At 37.7% G+C, this 19,893-nt stretch overlaps 1 protein-coding gene across 3 annotated transcripts in view; it reads right to left on the reverse strand.

Annotated features, from left to right (window-relative positions):
• Positions 1 to 19,893, reverse strand: part of slco3a1a (solute carrier organic anion transporter family member 3A1a) — a 111,805-nt gene that overhangs the window by 79,074 nt on the left and 12,838 nt on the right. For all 3 annotated transcript variants that reach the window (XR_015514411.1, XR_015514410.1, NM_001045188.2), the window contains 1 exon segment: positions 6,091 to 6,529. Coding sequence is in view for 1 of the 3 variants with exons in the window: in NM_001045188.2 (NP_001038653.1) it covers positions 6,091 to 6,529 (439 nt within the window). In the remaining 2 variants the exon portion in view is untranslated.

A 19,893-nucleotide genomic window follows, 5' to 3' on the forward strand; every position in this document is an offset into this window, starting at 1 on the left:
ATAATTTTTCTATTTAAATAGACTCTTCTGTAGTTACATTGTGTACTAAGATTAACCCGGGCTCATTGTGGAAACGTAGCCCCGCGGACATTTCTGCGGACCGCGATTTACGTCCCGGGAGGTACGTATTCGAGCGTTTTTTTGTTTTCGCAGATTCGCGAGAGGCCGCTGTGCGCGCTTTTTCGCGTCTCGGGCGGGCGCCTCTCGGGAGTACCGGCGTTCGCGCCCGCGCCGTTCTCGCGCGAAAAGCCGCCGGATCGGGAAAAAAAAAAAAAAGCAAAAGCCCTCGTTTTCGACCGCGTTTTCGGATCCCGCCGCGTTCTCGCCCTCATTTTTCGGATTCCGTTTTTCGTCTCACCTGATTTCCGGAACCTGCTGTTCCCCGGACTCGATCCCAAACTGATTGCAAACTGATTGCGTCGGGAAAGCCCTCCACTCAGACTCCACTCCACTGTGATGTATTTTCAGTTGTTGTGTAATATTATTGTGCTTGCTACAGCCTTTGCATCTAGGCCATAGTTCCTTGATTATTATACCGGAATGAGAGTATAGTTACTAGCCATATAGGCCTACAAATTAGCACTTATTTTCAAATATATTTTAATATAAACTTTTAATAATATACAATGTAATTACACAATAGTCAAGATTTAAGGCAATTTATGAGTGAGAACATGCTATGGTCATTGGTTTTCTAAAATTGCTAAACATTTTAATACTGAAAGTGCATTTTGTCTTGACCTGAAAGAGTGTTTCATTATGAAAAGTAATTGAAACCTTTTTGCGAGAATGGCAGAAGGTACACTTGCAATTTAAAGAGTTTTTAGGGACATAAATGTACAGTTGGGAGGCTACAACTTCAATTTGCAAGTTGCAATCTCAAACCTTTGAGAAAATGGTGATAGAAATTGTTACCTCACAACTGTACTTTGTCTCACAAAATTGAAAAAAGTCAACATTTATAAGATGACCTCAGAAATTAGGTAAAATTGCAAGATTGCCAATAAATATTGTGCAAAATAAATGAGCAGCTCTAAGAAAAAATAAAAACTGTTTGTTTGTATCTCATCCTTGGTTTTTAAATATTACTACGCCACTATTTTTCATACTGAAAGTGCATTTCGTAGGAAAGTCCTAAAAACATGTTTGAGGAAAAGAAAAAAAGTAATTGAAACCTTTTACTCATAATAACAGAACATTTACTTTCATTTTGAAGAGCTTTAGTAGAAAAACAAACAGTTGTAAGGCTTTAACTTAAAAGATGCAAACTCTAAAATTGGAAAATTGTGTTTGCATTTCACCACTTTAAACTATAACCTCACAACTGAATGTTTGCATCTGACAGATTTGAAAAACAAATCACAGTTAAAAGACAAACTGAAACTAGTGAGAAATGAAGTCAAGATTGCAAGATAAATAAATTTGCTATTGTGCAAAATAAATTCACAAAAACTTGAATAAATTAAACAACTATATTTGAGGAAAGTCTATGAGATGTTTTACAAACTCAGATTTGAAAGAAATAGATATATTATAAATATGTCATAAAAGGGTGACGCAGTGGCGCAGTAGGAAGTGCTGTCGCCTCACATCAAGAAGTTCGCTGGGTCGCTGGTTCGAGCCTCGGCTCAGTTGGCGTTTCTGTGTAGAGTTTGCATGTTCTCCCTGCGTTCTCGTGGGTTTCCTCCGGGTGCTCCTGTTTCCCCCACAATCCAAAGACATGCGGTACAGGTGAATTGGGTAGGACAAATTGTCTGTAGTGAATGAGTGTGTGTTTGAATGTATGTGTGGATGTTTTCCAGAGATGGGTTGCGGGTGGAAGGGCATCTGCTGCGTAAAAACGTGCTAGATAAGTTGATGGTTCATTCCACTGTGGAGACTCCGTATAAATAAAAGGACTTAGCCAACAAGAAAATATGTAATAAATAATTAGCAAGTCACTTTTGCAAGATATAATGACAAAATTCTCAGGGAAAAATCTAAACTGTGAGAAAAAAAAGTGAGAAACAAAATGAACTCAGAAAAAGAGTTGCAAGAAAAAAGGTTTGAATTGTGAGATGCAAAGTGGGACGTAATTTGTATTTTTAAGCAGGCTTTCATACTCCTCAATATAAAAGCTATAAAGCATCAAACAGCGACTGAATTTAGTTTTTCCTTTAACATTTCTCCTCTTGCTCTCATCACTGAGATGCACACAGCAGTCATGTGAAATAAATCACAGCCCACCTACTTTGAGACTTGGAAATCTGTGCACTTTGATAAGATTTGCTTCCTGTACTGATAAGATATGTTTCCTGTTATCTCTGAACATGACATTTGTCTTGTTCTTGTCACCTTGACAACTGCTAAATCAACAAGTTAGTGACGTTGAATATACTTCTGCACTGAGGATGATCTTAAAGTCATGTTCTGTCTTGTTTTTTAGATTAATTATTTGTGTGTGTGTGTGTGTGTGTGTGTGTGTGTGTGTGTGTGTGTGTGTGTGTGTGTGTGTGTGTGTGTGTGTGCGTGTGAAAACACTTTTAACAATAAAATGTCTATCATTGTGACAACAGTTTTATAACAAAAATAAAGCATTGTGTATATTTAGAACAAGAATCAGTAGATAACATAAAACTTTGAGTACAGTGCAGCACCAAAACACTAATTATGTATTATTTTGAATCTTTATATTTTACAAAAATCAATCAACAACTTGATTTGGCCTACACTTTTGTGCTGCTTAAGGTTTGGCTTGGAGTTTTCAAGCTAAAATGACATATGTATTAAAAAAAATAATAATATAAAATAATGCAACAATCTTATTATATCACTCTTGATCATCTGGAATATGTTTACACAGACTGCTCTTTTTCATATTGACCCAGTGCTTTATGGCACATAACAGGCTCAAGCTTAGCTTATTTGCTGTTCCACTTTAATACATCAGTGCTTTTTGACTTGCCACTGGAAGGCCAGAAACCACAATAAATCACCCTGATAATCATCTACTTTTTACTTACTAGGCCCTAGAGATGTGTGCTTTCCCTTAAATAATTCTGCTTCAACTTACTAGGTGAACAAAACAAAAGCAAAACTGATGCCTGTATATATGTTAATTAAATGGAAGTGATTCACCTATCAACCTACCAGGGGATGCTTTTTTTTCCAGAGATGGGTTGTGGCTGAAATATATGAATTTCCATTTGCAGAATACATTGCTCCTTGCATACATTGCAATATCGAGGTTAAAAGATATATCGTGCAGCCCTATATAATGTAACATTTGTTTGAAAACAGTGATATTTTATGATAACCTCCAGGCTCAGGCCGAGCCGTCATGGGAAAGCAGCTTTGAATTTAACAGCTAATCACATGATGTACTCAATGTGTCTTACACTCCAGGGATGAGCCAAGACCAATCACACCGGGTTAACAGAGGCTTTTAAAGCTGAAGTGAAAAAGGAATGATGGAGCACTCACATAAATACATACATAAGAATTCTGAATTCACTTAAACAAATTTAACAAATGTTTAGTTGATACTTCTGTGATTGTTTGATGTTTTAGAAGGCATGTTTAGTGCTTGTGTTTTATTATAGCTTCTGTTTGGAGCATCGACTCTTGAAACTTTTCAATATTGTTTGAATTTTCAAAATATTTGAGCATCTACTGATTTTGGTTGTTTTTCAAAAACTCATTAGGAGAAGTGCACATTCAACACAAGTGGCACTAATCTTTTCAGAAAAGTTTAAATCTCCTTTACTTTAAAGATTACCTCAGTTAAATGCCTTTTTATTCAGCCTGTCCACACTGAAAAATCAATACAAAGATGATACCTTGGATTTACTAAATGTTTGCACTAAAAGTGAAGTTGATGTAAACAATTAATTTTGTTTGGCTGAATTTAAACAAACAAATTAAGTTGAACATTACAAAATTTTATTTGCTTGCCTAAATTCAACCCCTTTAAATAGTTTGCAACAAGTTTGCAGACATCCTTTTTTTTCAGTGTACTGTTTTTGTTTTGTACACATGTTTTATTAAAATAATTTCAATAAGATCAATCATAATACTTTTTACGTTGTATTTTGCAATTATACAATTCAAATTAATATGATTAAAAATGACAAAAAAATCTGTATCAGAATCAGACAATTTCCTTGTAAGAAAAAACAAACAACAACAAACTAGGGATGTCCCGATCCGATATTGATTGGAAATAGGTCCGATATTAGTCCAAAAAACTATATCGGACTGCGCTAAAATCTTCGATATAAGCAGTCTGATGTGCTCTAGACTCCGTTACAGCTATTCTAGCCAGCAGCGTCCAGAGCCAGCGTGCAAAGCCCACGTGATCACAACACTGCTTGCTAGCAAAGTCACTTTAAGATTTAACATGCTCTTCACACTAAGTTATAGTGTATTACGATAGAAATCTATTGTGATGGTAGCACATGCTGACACTATCAACAACACCACATCTGATTTATTTACTTCACGTCAAGGGTTTTGTATACGCTGTTAAGCAACGCAAAGCACCGAATGACGGCAAATACTCCGGCACAGTCTTCATGCTCTGCTGCTGCAGACCCACAGATACGCGCTGGACATCTGTTCTGACTTTGGTAGTAGCTTTGAGAAGAGCGCGAGGACACACGGAAAAGAAAAGCCTTTTACTAAATAGACTGATCCAGCACATTATTTAGGGTGACAATACATCCTCTTTTTTTCTGGACATGTCCTCTATTTGGGACTTAAAAATGCATTTAGCCAAGATTTCTAAATCGCCTAACATGTCCCGGATTCTGCTTTCATTTTCTGTAGCTGCATGCGTTTTTGCATTTCTTTACATGCAAACTTTGGCCGGTGCATCTCAATCTCTCAGCAGCACCAAGACTAAAGAGGGAGAGAGAGAGAGAAAGAGAGAGAGAGAGAGGGAGCAGATTTGACCTGTCAGTGGTGCACATGGATAGTAGGAAATCATTCTGTTGCTGAGAGCCATTACAGTTTAAAATAAAGATCCTATTTCTTTATTTTAAAGAATGGTATTAGAGGCATTCCCATATTTAACTCTTCTTTAAAAAGCCCAGAAAGAGAAAGTGCTCTGATAAACAGTGTCAGCTTTGCACATGAGTTTGCAGTTCTGTCTTTCTTTACATTGTCGTACTTTTCCCATGTGGGCAGTAGGGCTGAATCAGTGCAATATATTATGCAAATAAAGTAAATTTGATAAATAAAATTATTCTTAAAAGTCACATTATTTAATGTGCTGTGGAGAACAGGTGTTTCAATCCATCTACAGCAAGTTTATTTATGTTAAAGATAATATGTGCAATACATATTATTATATAATAATAATGTTTTGTTTGGGAACATTGATACAGCCATAATCTTATATGATACAAACAACGATTAAACAGATCTGATCATATAAATGTGTACTAACCATCCTGCACATTTTTATTAATTTAACAATAACTTATAACAATAACTCCCTATTTCTGCTGCCCAGTGTGAAAGATATTTTTCAGCTTGAAACTTGAGCAAAAATTCATCAAGAAGCTGTGTGTGAAATTGAAACTTTGAACACTCAACCTTTAGCAGTTAGTCAGTTAACAATGTTTTTTTCTTATGTTCCTGCTCTCAGCTGTTTTTACCATTTGCTGATGGTAAAAAATAAATAACTGAAGTGACCTTTAATTAGTATTTTGCACTTTAAAAATGTAAAAAAATTTAATTATTTTTCAGGGTCTTAATATTTATTCTTTAATTCTTTTTTTATATATCCTTATGTAAAAGGTTCACATTTATGCAACTAATAGTAAATACATTGGTCGTTGTTTTCTTTACTGACTGTTGCTGACTTTTGTTCTTGGTTTGATCTAGCCGTTCATACATTCCACTCAACGAAATAGGTAAAAGTAAAGTATTCATGATTTGTGCTGATTATTGTATCGGATTTGTATCGGTTAGTACTGAAGGCTGCAATATCTGTATTATATTGGAAGTTAAAATGTTGTATTAGGACATTCCTACAACAAACAGAATGAGACAGTAAAAAAGTCACCGCATTGCTGCTAAATGAATTAGAAACCATCTCTTACATACCGATATAGAGCGAAGAATCTTTCTTCCGCACGTGATCGTCTATGTAGGAAACACCCAGGGGCTGAACGGGTGTCGCGCCGATTCCCAGCAACACCTGTGCTCCAATCAGAAGCAGGTACATCATGTTGGTGTTTGCTCTGTTTCCACATGGTTCATCAGCTTTTGAGGTGTTGGAGCAAACATCTCGGCCCTGATCTTTGCTCCAAGTGTCTGTGATCTTGTATTGACTGGCGAGGAATTCTGGTAATGCAGAAAGCAAGGCTCCCAAAGCCATGACAATGCCTCCGCAGCCAATTAAACGAGGACGGTGGGCTTTAGCACCAAAATAACTAACGAAGAGAATGAGGGCCAGGTTGCCGATCTCAAAGCTGCTTGCGATGACACCGACATCAGCGCTCTGAAGATTGAAGCGCCGCTCCAACGTGGTCAACACACTTACCTGGAATAAACAAATGAGAAGATTGTATGTTAATGTGTAATGTACAGTCATCATTTGTTCCATTGCGCAATTTGAGAAAGACAGTAGTTCTATTAAGGACAGATTGAAGTTCGAAGATTGAAGGCAGAGTGTAATAAAGTAAAAAAGTAAACGTATGTCATTCTGCAGCTTTATATCCACCCTTTTCTATACAAAATAGTGTTTCAAATGATAGGTTGCACTTGCAATTTGGGGTACTTACATTTAAAACCACTGAAACAAATCACTTTTTTATGACTGTATTATAAATGAGTCATATACACGCTGAACACTGAAAGAGAGATACTGTACGTTTGACTTTGTGGCTATTTGTGGCTATAGTAAGTAAGTAATGTGTATTTATATAGGGCATTTTATTTTGTATGGCTATACACCCAAAGCGCTTTACAATAATGAGGGTGGGTCCCTCCGCACCACCACCACTAGTCAGCAGCATCCACTTGGATGACGCGAAAGCAGTGAAATGAAAAGACAATGATAGAGGCAATACAATGATTGGAAGGCCATGATAAGTAAGGGCTGATGGAGTGAATTAGGCCAGGACACTGGGGTTACACCCCTACTCTTTTAAATGCCATGGGATTTTTAATGATCACAGAGAGTCAAGACCTCAGTTACAGTCTGGGGTTGTCAGAATACTGGAATTCATTATCAATTGAATTGATTTGTAGAGCACGTTCTTAAAGAGCGACGATTTGCATTGTGTTCATATGCTCAACAGAAATGACTTTGATTGGCCGTAAAGTTCATCAGTTCACCAAACTCACCGCTGTTTGCTGGGTGTAATCACAGATACAGGGACACTGGAGCATTTCAAAGTCACGTTGATGAGCTGGTTTGTCTATAAGCTGACATATGAGCGATCCGCTGATGAATCGCTGCTTTAAAATGCTCCAGGGTCCCTGTCTCTGTGGTTACACTCAGTAAACAGTGGTGAGTTCGGTGAACCGATCCCCTTCACGGCCAATCAGAGTCATTTCTGTCAATCATCGCTGTTTAAGAATGTGCTGCACAGTGCTCAAATGTTTACGGGAAATTGACGTTTTTACAATTTCAGTACTGATTGGTATCGAATTCCAGTATCATGACAACGCTATTATAGTCTCATCTGAAAGACGGTGCTCACTGAAAGTATAGTGTCCTCTTCACTTTACTAGGGCATTAGGACTCACGCAGACCTTAGGTTGAGCACCCCCTGCCAGCCTCACTAACACCACTTCCAACAGCAACCTAGTTTTCCTACGTGGTCACCCATCCAGGTATTGACCAGGCTCAGCCCTGCTTAGCTTCAGAGAGTAACCGGTTTTGGGCTGCAGAGTGATATGACTGTAAACAATGTTACACTTGATATTTTAGCATGACATTAGGTGGTCCACTTCATGAGCTTTCACTGGAGGCTTCAGTGATATGATCTTAAATGGGGTCCTTCAACTGGACCCCCCCCCCCCCCCCCCACTGGCTGGATGAGCAACTGCCACATAAAAGAGTAACGCCAGAATAATTACAGTCGGTTTTTACGTCAAGGTCTTATGTTTTTAATGGCTGCATTTACTAAAATATTCATTAAATTGGGCCTGAAGTATTTGATAATATTTCTTTTATTTTCTTTTTAAATGATAAAAGCTGTAATTTATTTAACTATGCTTGAAACAGCCACACCATAGGACAGTTTGGAGATTTCTACAGTACACTGAAAAATATGATTTCTGAAATTGTTTCAAACAATTAATTGGGATATATTTAAACAAACTAATTAAATTTAATAATGTACAACTTAATTTGTTTGTTTAAATTCAGCCCAAATGAATGTCATTGTAAATAAATAAATGTTTGCAACCACTTATCTTTAAAAAAAAAACTCTTTGAATGGATGTTTTTCAGTGTAACTATATAGATTTTTGTCATAAATGACAATGAAAATGCAACGTCACATTAACAACCTATACATAGCTCCAGTTTTATTTTGTGAGTCCCAGATGGGTGTTTACTTGCATTAATTAGTATTGATATTAACATGTCAAGGGCTGACACCATACAGAAGTCATAAAAAATTGTAACACATGTTATAATGTATAGATATAATGTGAGATGTTCAAGATTAGTTCAAAATAAAGCAGCGGTCTTAACTTTCTCTAGTGTGTACACAAGATACAGTACATTGTGAGATACAGTAACATTGAAATAGGCATCAGGGCATGTCAGATTAAAGTAATTAAATGTCTAACCAAGTCAAACACAGCTATTGTATAGCATAGAACAGGACATAAAAAACAATGGCACATTAAATAATTGGTTTGACAAAGCCTTTCAATCTGTGAAATAATCATCATGCTTATCAAAACCTATGACAGAAATAGCTGCTGGAAGTGAAATAATTCCACCAGGCAACCATGAAGAGGAACCACCGGCCTTTAATGAAGCAGCTTTGAGCAACATAAATATGGCATGGCTGTAAAAAGAGCATGTTATTAAGGCCACGCTCTTTACTATAATCCTATTCCTCTAAAGCAATCCAGCTCCAGGAGTCTGTGTGGTGGCGTTTGCAAAGCTCTCGGTTCTGCACTACTGATTTCTTTGACTGAGAGATCATTTCAATTCAATGGGCAAAACACTATTAACTTATTGATTTCCTCTAATTGTGAATCAATATCCTATTATTTAGTTGTTGTTTTTTATGCTTTATTCTGAATGGTCAGTCATGACATTAAGCAATAATGTGATTCATTGGACACTATTTATTGAGTAAGTTTATTTAAATTGTATTGATTATAATATGCAATGCTTTCAACTGACTGTCTCATTCTGAAATTAAGTAAATAGCCCTTTAAATAAATGGTCCATTGAGTCATAAGTTGACCTGGTTTGAGAAAGAAATGTTAATTGACTAGTCAACTACATTTCTCAGAAACAAATGCTGTCACTGAGGCAGTACCTAATCATAATGTACATTTTTTTTAACAAAAAGCTACATAATGGTAACGTAAAGCCACATATTAGCACTTAAAATGCACAGTAGTATATATTTAGGTACTAATATGTATCATTATGGTACTAATATGGACACTTTTGAAAAGGTACCATCCAAATAACAACATTTGTACCTTTAGACCAGAGATGCCCAAAGTAGGCCCTGTGGACCAAAGTTGGCCCATTGTAACCTTTGATTTGGCCCACCATCCCATGAGAAGAGAGTGAGAATGATGGACAAAGTTGGGGAGAATCCTTTTAGCAGACATCCTCAGAGCTACAAAAAAGCAAACCGAAATTAAATGTTGTAAATTAATCTGAGTTTTTAAAATGTAAATACCGTCACTTGATGGATAGAGCATTATGACGAAGACATCAGTGAGTAAATCATGGGAAAAACTGTTATAAATTAGTAAAACAGTTCATCATAAAATGTAATATAAAATATATGTAATAGTTAATGTAAAGCCATGTTTACTTGTTATTTTAAAATATTAGTAAATAAATAAAGAAATTACCCATGGCAACTTTATTTACCTTCGGGCCACTATAGCCTCAATAAAGTTTGGGTTTTTGTCCGTTCATAAGAAAAAAGTTTGGGCACCCCTGCCTAAGAGTGTGGTATAAGAAACTCCAGTCAAAATCAGCCTTATAAAATCAATGAATCAAACATGCCTCTGAAAAATAGGTTATATGTTATGATCTTGCCTTGCTTTATGATCATTAAACTGGGGCTGTTCAAGATTGTACATTGAACTTCAGCATTGGCTTATCCAGTGTCACCCAATAAAGACATACTGTATACACAACTGAATCAACAGACAATGTAGGACCAACAAAGTATGAAGTCGATATTATAAATTGAATTCCTAAAATATGAGTAAAATAATATACAGAGCAGCACATCTGTATGTTACAGTAAATAAATGTTGTTTGTTCGAAGGGCAACCTCATTTTCGTCTATGTTTGAGCATGCTTGTTGTTTATGATAAGTACATGTGCATACAGTGTATATGGCAGATGGCAAAATCAAAAAATTTGTACAGGCAACTATACAAACCCTAAGTACAATTTAATTTACCAAATACTTCATAATCCAACACTGTCCAATTCAATGCAGTCTAACATATTCCTAAACAATAGGGTTGCGCAATATTGGAAAAAAAAAATTACGATATTTTATTTTTATTAAATTGTATTAAATTGAGTATAATTTTGCCAGACAAAACTAATAGTTATGTTTGGAAAGAATGAATAATTTTAGATATTTTGTATAGGCATCTGAAAAAATACAAGAAACCAATAACAAGCATTTATAAATACAGAAAAGCAAAGACACAAATTTAATTTTCAGTGCTTTATGGTTTTCTGGAAGTCTAGGAGCCTTTGGGTACACAAATTGAAATTAAATTTAAAATAACAATGTTTAGTTTCTCATATACACTCACCGGCCACTTTATTAGGTACAACTGTCCAACTTCTCGTTAACGCAAATTTCTAATCAGCCAACCATATGGCAGCAAATCAATGCATTTAGCATGTAGACATGTTCAAGACGATGTGCTGCAGTTCAAACCGAGCATCAGAATGGGGAAGAAAGGTGATTTAAGTGACTTTGAACATGGCATGGTTGTTGGTGCCATACGGGCTGGTGCCACACCCTACCTAAGTATTGTTGCTGACCATATCCATCCACAGTGTACCCATTATCTAATGGCTACTTCCAGCAGGATAACGTTCCATGTCATAAAACCCAAATTATCTCAGGTGTGTGGGGGAATGGGAGATTTACATCATGGATGTGCAGCCAAATAATCTGAAGCAACTGCGTGATGCTATCATGTCATTATGGACCACAATTTCTGAGGAATATTTTCAGTACTTTGTTGAGTCTATGCCACAAAGCAGTGGTTCTCAAACTTTGGTACGTGTACCACTAGTGGTGCGTGGGCTTCATTCTAGTGGTACCCACAGGAATTAAATATGTCATATGTACCTGGTACATATATTTCAAAATGTATCAAAAATTATTTGAATATGAATATGACATATAATATTATTTATTATATGACATATAGCCTATATTTCTGAGGTCCAGGCAACATTTCCAGGTGTTGATGAATTAACAACTATATGTTCATACTTTAAATTTAAGTTTTCTTTTTACTTTTTAAGAACTGTAACTTACCATTTTTTACTTTTAAAAGCACATTTTAATTTAAATGTTGACTTTTTTTTCATTTTTTTTGCTTCTTTTTTACATATAAGCACAGTACAGTGTTAACGTTCAGACTTTTCATAATGTTTAAAGTTCCTTAAAATAATAAATAGTCTGAATAATAGGAAGCAATCTGCCACGTTTTTGAACTGTGCAGAACTGGAGCTGCTATACTGGCCTTACTATGCTACTGTATTTCAGGACTGCTCATTTTGGTGATACTTTTAGAGACAATTTTTTTTTTCTTAGGTGGTACTTGATGGAAAAAAGTTTAAGAACCACTGTCACAGAGGATTAAAGCATTCTGAATGCAAAAGTGAGTCCAGCCTGGTACTAGTAAACTGTACCTAATAAAGTGGCCAGTGAGTGTATACATTTTTTTTTCTCTTAAAGTTAAAATTATTATAATTTCTTGTGCCTGAATCTTTTAAACTAGCATTAAATACGCACACGGTCATAGGCCTTGAACACACATGCAAATGACAAACATTTTGGTAACTTTAAATTTCAATTTTGCAGTGACTCCACAAATTGTGCGCTCCTCGTCAACTATAATCCCATTTCAATATGGCAGTTTCTGCAGTGTGACTATTGTGGATGTTTGCATTGCAATATCAATGCTAAAACTATATATTGTGCTGCCCTACTAAACTTTAAAATACATATAATGAGTTTATTGCGAGGCTTATACCTAGAGCAGTGACGCTGTTGTCAAAACGCTCCGATAACTCAGTTAGCTCTAACTCAATTTCCTATAGTTAGCCTGGTGCAGTTTAACTGAGATGTGCATTGGACAGTCAAAAAGACCCCTCTGTTTTGTGCAGAGCTCATATATGAGGCACATTTGCATTCCACTAGAGAAGTCTTAAAGATATCTTGCATTTCGGTTGGTTATATGACATCTCTCTTCCCTACACTGCTGGTATATGACCACGATAATCTGCAGCAAACATAATATAGATACTGGACACATTTTGTGTTTGAATACCAAATTTAGATTGTATTATTATTCTATGTCCACAACCATGCTTTATGTTTGAATACCTTTATCAAATAGAATACTTCACTGTTTAAAGGGTCTGTGCACTAAGTCTAAGAGTCTCTAATTTAATGAAAAATTTAAGAAGCTATATTTTGCTAATAATATCCCCACTGTGCCAACAGAAGACTATTGTAGGATTTGGCCTAAAACATCCTATAAACGGCATCTGAATATTTAAATCCCATAGCCTTTCAAACATTAGCCAGATTAAGCCCTAATGTCACAATCATACAAACGGGTTTTTCGACTTAACACAGATAAACAACAACATTAATTATTCAATTTAGTTCTATATTTATTTTGTTGGAGTTGTATCATACTGTATGTGTCATACTGTATAGAGTCTGCCATTAATGCATTTGTCATCCACAAGTGTAAACAAGTCTCTCATGCCATATTAAAGGGATAACTCATGCAAAAATAAAAAGTCTGTCATCATTTACTCGCACTTCATGTATTCAGAACCTATCTGAGTTTCTTTTTGCTGTTGAATATAAAAAAGATACTTTGAAAAATACTGCATGTGGAAGTTAATTTGTGCCAGAAACCAACATTTTCAAAATATCTTATTTTGTGTTAAACAGAAGAACGAAAGCTTAAAAACAAACGAGGGAGACTAAATAAAGAGGTAATTTTCAATTTTGTAAAATATCCCTTTAAATTATTTATATATATATATATATATATATATATATATATATATATATATATATATATATATATATATATATATATATATAATTTAAATATTATAATATTATATATATATATAGATATAGTGAAATATCCCTTTAAAAAATGGAGATTGGTCCATTCAAATTTGTCAATTTAGATCAACCAATAATCTTAAGTCTGAGAATTATTTAGTCAGAATTTTTTAAGATTCGCTTACAGAAATAAAAGACAAAATTGTCAAATTTGCCAAATTTGATAAAAGGCAACAGGGTAAAACAAGGGTAAACGTTGGCTGTCATTCTACAAGATGGAGGACTAAAAATGAGTAGCTGACATACAGAATTCTTTCATCTGTTGAACACAAAATAAGTTTACTTTGGAAAACTCTTAGGATCAAAACAAATATAAAGATGAAGGTGATAGAAAAAGGATAAAATGAGAAAGGTATGATGAAACTTTAATTAATGGCTATTTGCAGTACTATGTTTTTTTTTTCTTTGGGTCTGTGTTACAAAATGTAAGGGTACAAATGGATTTAAACATATAATATGTCAAAGATGCCAGAGGGATAAAATATTTCTCACGTAAAAAAGATGAAAAAAGAAATAAGTTTAGGTAATAGACAAATGAAGTATTTGGTAATGGGGTGGGAAAATAATAAGCTTGTGCTTTATCCCACTCTATTTTCGACCATGTTGAATGTATTTTTTGGTAGTGATATTTTATGTATGATATTTTTGATTGAAAATAAATAAGTCAAATCAAGTCATAGTAGGGAAACAAATACTATGGAAATCAATAGAGACCATCAACTGGAAGTGAACTATTATTCATTTATTCATTTTAGTTCAGCTTAACCCTTTATTCATCAGGAGTCACCACAGCAAACTGAAACACCAACTTATCAAGCATATGTTTCACACAGTGGATGCCCTTCCAGCCGAAACCCAGTACTAAGAAACAACCATACACTCTCACATGCTCACACATTTACTACGGCCAATAGCGCATTGCGCATGTCTTTGGACTGTGGAGGAAACCAGAGCACCCAGAGGAAACTTATGCAAACATGGGGAGAACATGCAAACTCAACACAGACATGCCAACTCACCCAGACGGGACTCGAACCAGTGACCTTCTTGCAGTGAGGTGACAGTGCTATCCACCGTTACAATGTCACCCCAATGACTAATAATTTTATGACAAATTTGACAGACTGAGACAAAACTGCAAAGGTTAATCTTGACATGTAAGCTAAACTCAAGCTTTTGACACAAAACTAGCCCTTTACTGTAAACTCTGTGCCTTTAATGCTAGTTTTCCCTGCCTGGGTTCCCATATGCATTTGGGGGGGGGGGGGGGGGGTGGAATCTCCAGCTGTGTGTGTTAGATAAACAGCACAGTGACAGACATGAAGGAAGCAGATCTCACTAATGTTTGAGAGAAATACTACAGTAAGAACTTTCCCAATTATTATTAGGGACCGAGCACCGAACGGTGCAAGGCCCTATTGGAATTGCTCCGTTTATTAGGGACCGAGCACCGAACGGTGCAAGGCCCTATTGGAATTGCTCCGTTTATTATTATTATTATTATTATTATTATTCTTTTCCGGAATGAATCGCGATTTTGAGGGGCTAAACATGCCCGAAAACTCACGGAACTTTGCACACGTCTCAGAAGTGGCGAAAATTTACGTTTATTATGGGTCTCGGAAGTGGGCGTGGCAAAATGACTCGACAGCGCCACCTAGAAAAATTAAACGGACGAGCCCCCGATCTACGAATCACGCACATGCACGAAAATTGGCACACACCTCAAACACACCAAAACATACGAAAAAGTCTCTTGGAGCCATATCTCAAACCCAACAGGAAGTCGGATATTTTTTACTTCCCGCGGCGAAAAAGTGGCGTTTTTTCCATTTCCAGGCGTTGTATTTTAACGAACTCCTCCTAGGGATTTTATCCGATCGACACCAAAATTGGGTTTTGTCATCTTAAAGCCTTGGCGATGTTAAATTGCGAAGCTTTAGAGTTTTCGTCGATGGGCGTGTCGGTGGCGGCCTCGCAAAGTTTGACGATTCGCCACAAAACAGGAAGTCGTTATAACTCAGCCATGCATTATCCGATCTGCCTCAAAAATCACACGTTTGATAAGAGTCCTGACCTAAACACGTTTACATGCCGATATCCAGATATAGTTATAGCGCCACCTGCTGGCCACAGGAAATGACATGTTTTACATCGTAACAAACTCCTCCCACAAATTTTATCGTATCAGCACCAAATTTGGGTGGTGTTATCTGAAAGCCCTAGCGATGATATATTGTAAAGATCTAGAGTTTTCGCAGAGGGGCGTGTCCGTGGCGGCATGACAAACCTCAACGCTTCGCCATGGAACAGGAAGTCCTTATAACTCAACCACACAATGTCCGATCTGCCTGAAACTTCAGATGGTTGATAAACGTCATCTCTTGAACACATCCACATAACAATAATGAAGTGGGCGTGGCAAAATTACTCGACAGCGCCACCTATAAAAATTAAACGAACGAGCCCCTGATCTATGAATCACGCACATGCACGAAAATTGGCACACACCTTAAACACACCAAAACATACAAAAAAGTCTCTTGAAGCCATATCTCAAACCCAACAGGAAGTCGGATATTTTTAACTTCCTGCGGCAAATAAGTGGCATTTTTGCCATTTCCAGGCTTTGTATCTTAACGAACTCCTCCTAGGGATTTTATCCTATTGACACCAAAATTGGGTTTTGTCATCTAAAGGCCTTGGCGATGTTAAATTGCGAAGCTTTAGAAGTTTTGCCAATAGGCGTGTCCGTGGCGGCCTCGCAAACTTTGACGATTCGCCACAAAACCGGAAGTCATTATAACTCAGGCACACATTATCCGATCTGCCTCAAAATTCACATGTTTAATATAAGTCCAGACCAGAACACGTTTACATGCCGATATCCAGATACAGTTATAGCGCCACCTGCTGGCCACAGGAAACGACATGATTTACAGAGTAATAAACTCCTCCCACAAATTTTTTTGTATTAGCACCAAATTTAGGTTGTGTTATTTGAAAGCTCTAGCGATGATATAATGTGAAGATCTAGAGTTTTTGCAGAGGGGCGTGTCCGTGGCGGCATGACAAACCTCAACGCTTCGCCATGAAACAGGAAGTCCTTATAACTTAACCACAAAATGTCCGATCAGCTTGAAACTTCACATGGTTGATTAAATTTATCTCCTGAAGAAATCTACATTGCAATATTGAGTCTTAGTCCTAGCGCCACCTACTGACAGAAGGAAGTTTGGCATAAATCTGTGATTTTCTCAGGTTTTTTATATATATCGGCTTAAGATATTATTGTTCACTAATTTCTGTCATCCTGAGGCCACTGGGCGGCGGTGAGCCCGGGTGCGAGGTCCCTATCATCGCTGCTTGCAGCTTTAATTAGGGACCGAGCACCGAAACGGTGCGTAGGCCCTATTGGAATTGCTCCGTTTTTTATTATTATTATTATTATTCCGCCCCCTATCGGGGCACTTTTGAGGGTCTAAACATGCCCGAAAACTCATGAAAATTTGCACACACACCAAACGCGGTGTAAATAGCAGGTTGATATGGGTCTCGGAAGTGGGCGTGGCAAAATGACTCGACAGCGCCACCTAGAAAAATTAAACGAACGAGCCCCCGATACACGAATCACGCACATGCACGAAAATTGGCACACACCTCAAACATGCCAAACCATACGAAAAAGTCTCTTGGAGCCATATCTCAAACCCAACAGGAAGTCGGATATTTTTAACTTCCTGCGGCGAAAAAGTGGCATTTTTGCCATTTCCAGGCGTTGTATTTTAACGAACTCCTCCTAGGGATTTCATCCGATCGACACCAAAATTGGGTTTTGTCATCTAAAGGCCTTGGCGATGTTAAATTGCGAAGCTTTAGAGTTTTCGTCGATGGGCGTGTCCGTGGCGGCCTCGCAAACTTTGACGATTCGCCACAAAACAGGAAGTCGGTATAACTCAGGCATGCATTATCCGATCTGCCTCAAAATTCACACCTTTGATAAGAGTCCTGACCTGAACACGTTTACATGCCGATATCTAGATACAGATATAGCGCCACCTGCTGGCCACAGGAAATGACATGTTTTACAGTGTAACAAACTCCTCCCACAAATTTTTTCGTATCAGCACCAAATTTGGGTTGTGTTATCTGAAAGCCCTAGCGATGAAATATTGTGAAGATCTAGAGTTTTGGTAGAGGGGCGTGTCCTTGGCAGCATGACAAACCTCAACGCTTCGCCATAGAACAAGAAGACCTTATAACTCAACCACACAATGTCCGATCTGCCTGAAACTTCACAAGGTTGATAAAAGTCCTCTCCTGAACACATCCCCATAATAATAATGAAGTGGGTGTGGCTATATGACTCGACAGCGCCACCTATAAAAATTAAACGGACGAGCCCCCGATCTACGAATCACGCACATGCACGAAAATTGGCACACACCTCAAACATGCCAAAACATACGAAAAAGTCTCTTGGAGCCATATCTCAAACCCAACAGGAAGTCGGATATTTTTAACTTCCTACGGCGAATAAGTGGCAATTTTGCCATTTCCAGGCGTTGTATCTTAACGAACTCCTCCTAGGGATTTTATCTGATTGATACCAAAATTGGATTTTGTCATCTAAAGGCCTTGGCGATGTTAAATTGCGAAGCTTTAGAGTTTTCGTCGATGGGCGTGCCTGTGGCGGCCTCGCAAACTTTGACGATTCGCCACAAAACAGGAAATCGTTATAACTCAGGCATACTTTATCCTACCTGGCTCAAAATACACACGTTTGATAAGAGTCCTGACCTAAACACTTTAAAATGCCGAAATCCAGGAAAAGTTATAGCGCCACCTGCTGGCCGCAGGAAATTACATGTTTTACACTGTCACGAACTTCTCTCACAAATTTTATAGTATCAGCACCAAATTTGGGTGGTGTCATCTGAAAGCTCTAGCGATGATATATTGTGACAATCTAGAGTTTTCGCAGAGGGGCGTGTCCGTTGTGGCATGACAAACCTCAACGCTTCGCCATGGAACAGGAAGTCCTTATAACTCAACCACACAATGTCTGATCTGCCTGAAACTCCACATGGTTGATAAAAGTCCTCTCCTGAACACATATACATGCCAATATTAGTCAGTCATAGCGCCACCTAGTGACGGAAGGAATTTTGGCTAATAACTCAACCACACAATGTCCGATCAGCGTGAAACTTAACATGGTGGATAAAAGTCCTCTCCTGAAGACAACTACATACCAATCTTGAGTCACAGTCATAGCGCCACCTGCTGACAGGGGGAAGTTTGGCATAAATCTGTGATTTTCTCGGCTTCTTTATATATATCGGCTTAAAATATTATTGTTCGCTGTTCTCTATCATCCTGAGGCCACCGGGCGGCGGTGAGCCCGGGTGCGAGGTCCCTATCATCGCTGCTTGCAGCTTTAATTATTATTCTTCTTCTTCTTCCGCGGAATGAATCGCGGTTTTGAGGGGCTAAACATGCCCGAAAACTCATGAAACTTTGCACACGCCTCAGAAGTGGCGAAAATTTACGTTTGTTATGGGTCTCGGAAAGGGGTGTGGCAAAATGACTCGACAGCGCCACCTAGAAAAATTAAACAGACAAGCCCCCGATATATGAATCACGCACATGCACGAAAATTGGCACACACCTCAAACACACCAAAACATACGAAAAAGTCTCTTGGAGCCATATCTCAAACCCAACAGGAAGTCGGATATTTTTGACTTCCTGCGGCGAAAAAGTGGCATTTTTGCCATTTCCAAGCGTTGTATTTTAACGAACTCCTCCCAGGGATTTTATCCGATCGACACCAAAATTGGGTTTAGTCATCTAAAGGCCTTGGCGATGTTAAATTGCGAAGCTTTAGAGTTTTCGTCGATGGGCGTGTCCGTGGCGGCCTCGCAAACTTTGACGATTCGCCACAAAACAGGAAGTCGTTATAACTCAGGCATGCATTATCCGATCTGCCTCAAAATTTACACGCTTGATAAGAGTCCTGACCTGGACTAGTTTACATGCTGATATGCAGATACAGTTTTAGCGCCACCTGCTGGCGACAGGAAATGACATGTTTTACAGCGTGACAAACTCCTCCCACAAATTTTATCGTATCAGCACCAAATTTGAGTGGTGTTATCTGAAAGCTCTAGCGATGATATATTGTGAAGATCTAGAGTTTTTGCAGAGGGGCGTGTCCGTGGCGGCATGACAAACCTCAACGCTTCGCCATGGAACAGGAATTCCTTATAACTCAAGCACACAATGTCCGATCTGCCTGAAACTTCACAAGGTTGATAAAAGTCCTCTC

Source organism: Danio rerio, chromosome 18, assembly GCF_052040795.2.
Source record: "Danio rerio strain M-AB ecotype USA chromosome 18, GRCz13ab, whole genome shotgun sequence".
Taxonomy (NCBI): domain Eukaryota; kingdom Metazoa; phylum Chordata; class Actinopteri; order Cypriniformes; family Danionidae; genus Danio; species Danio rerio.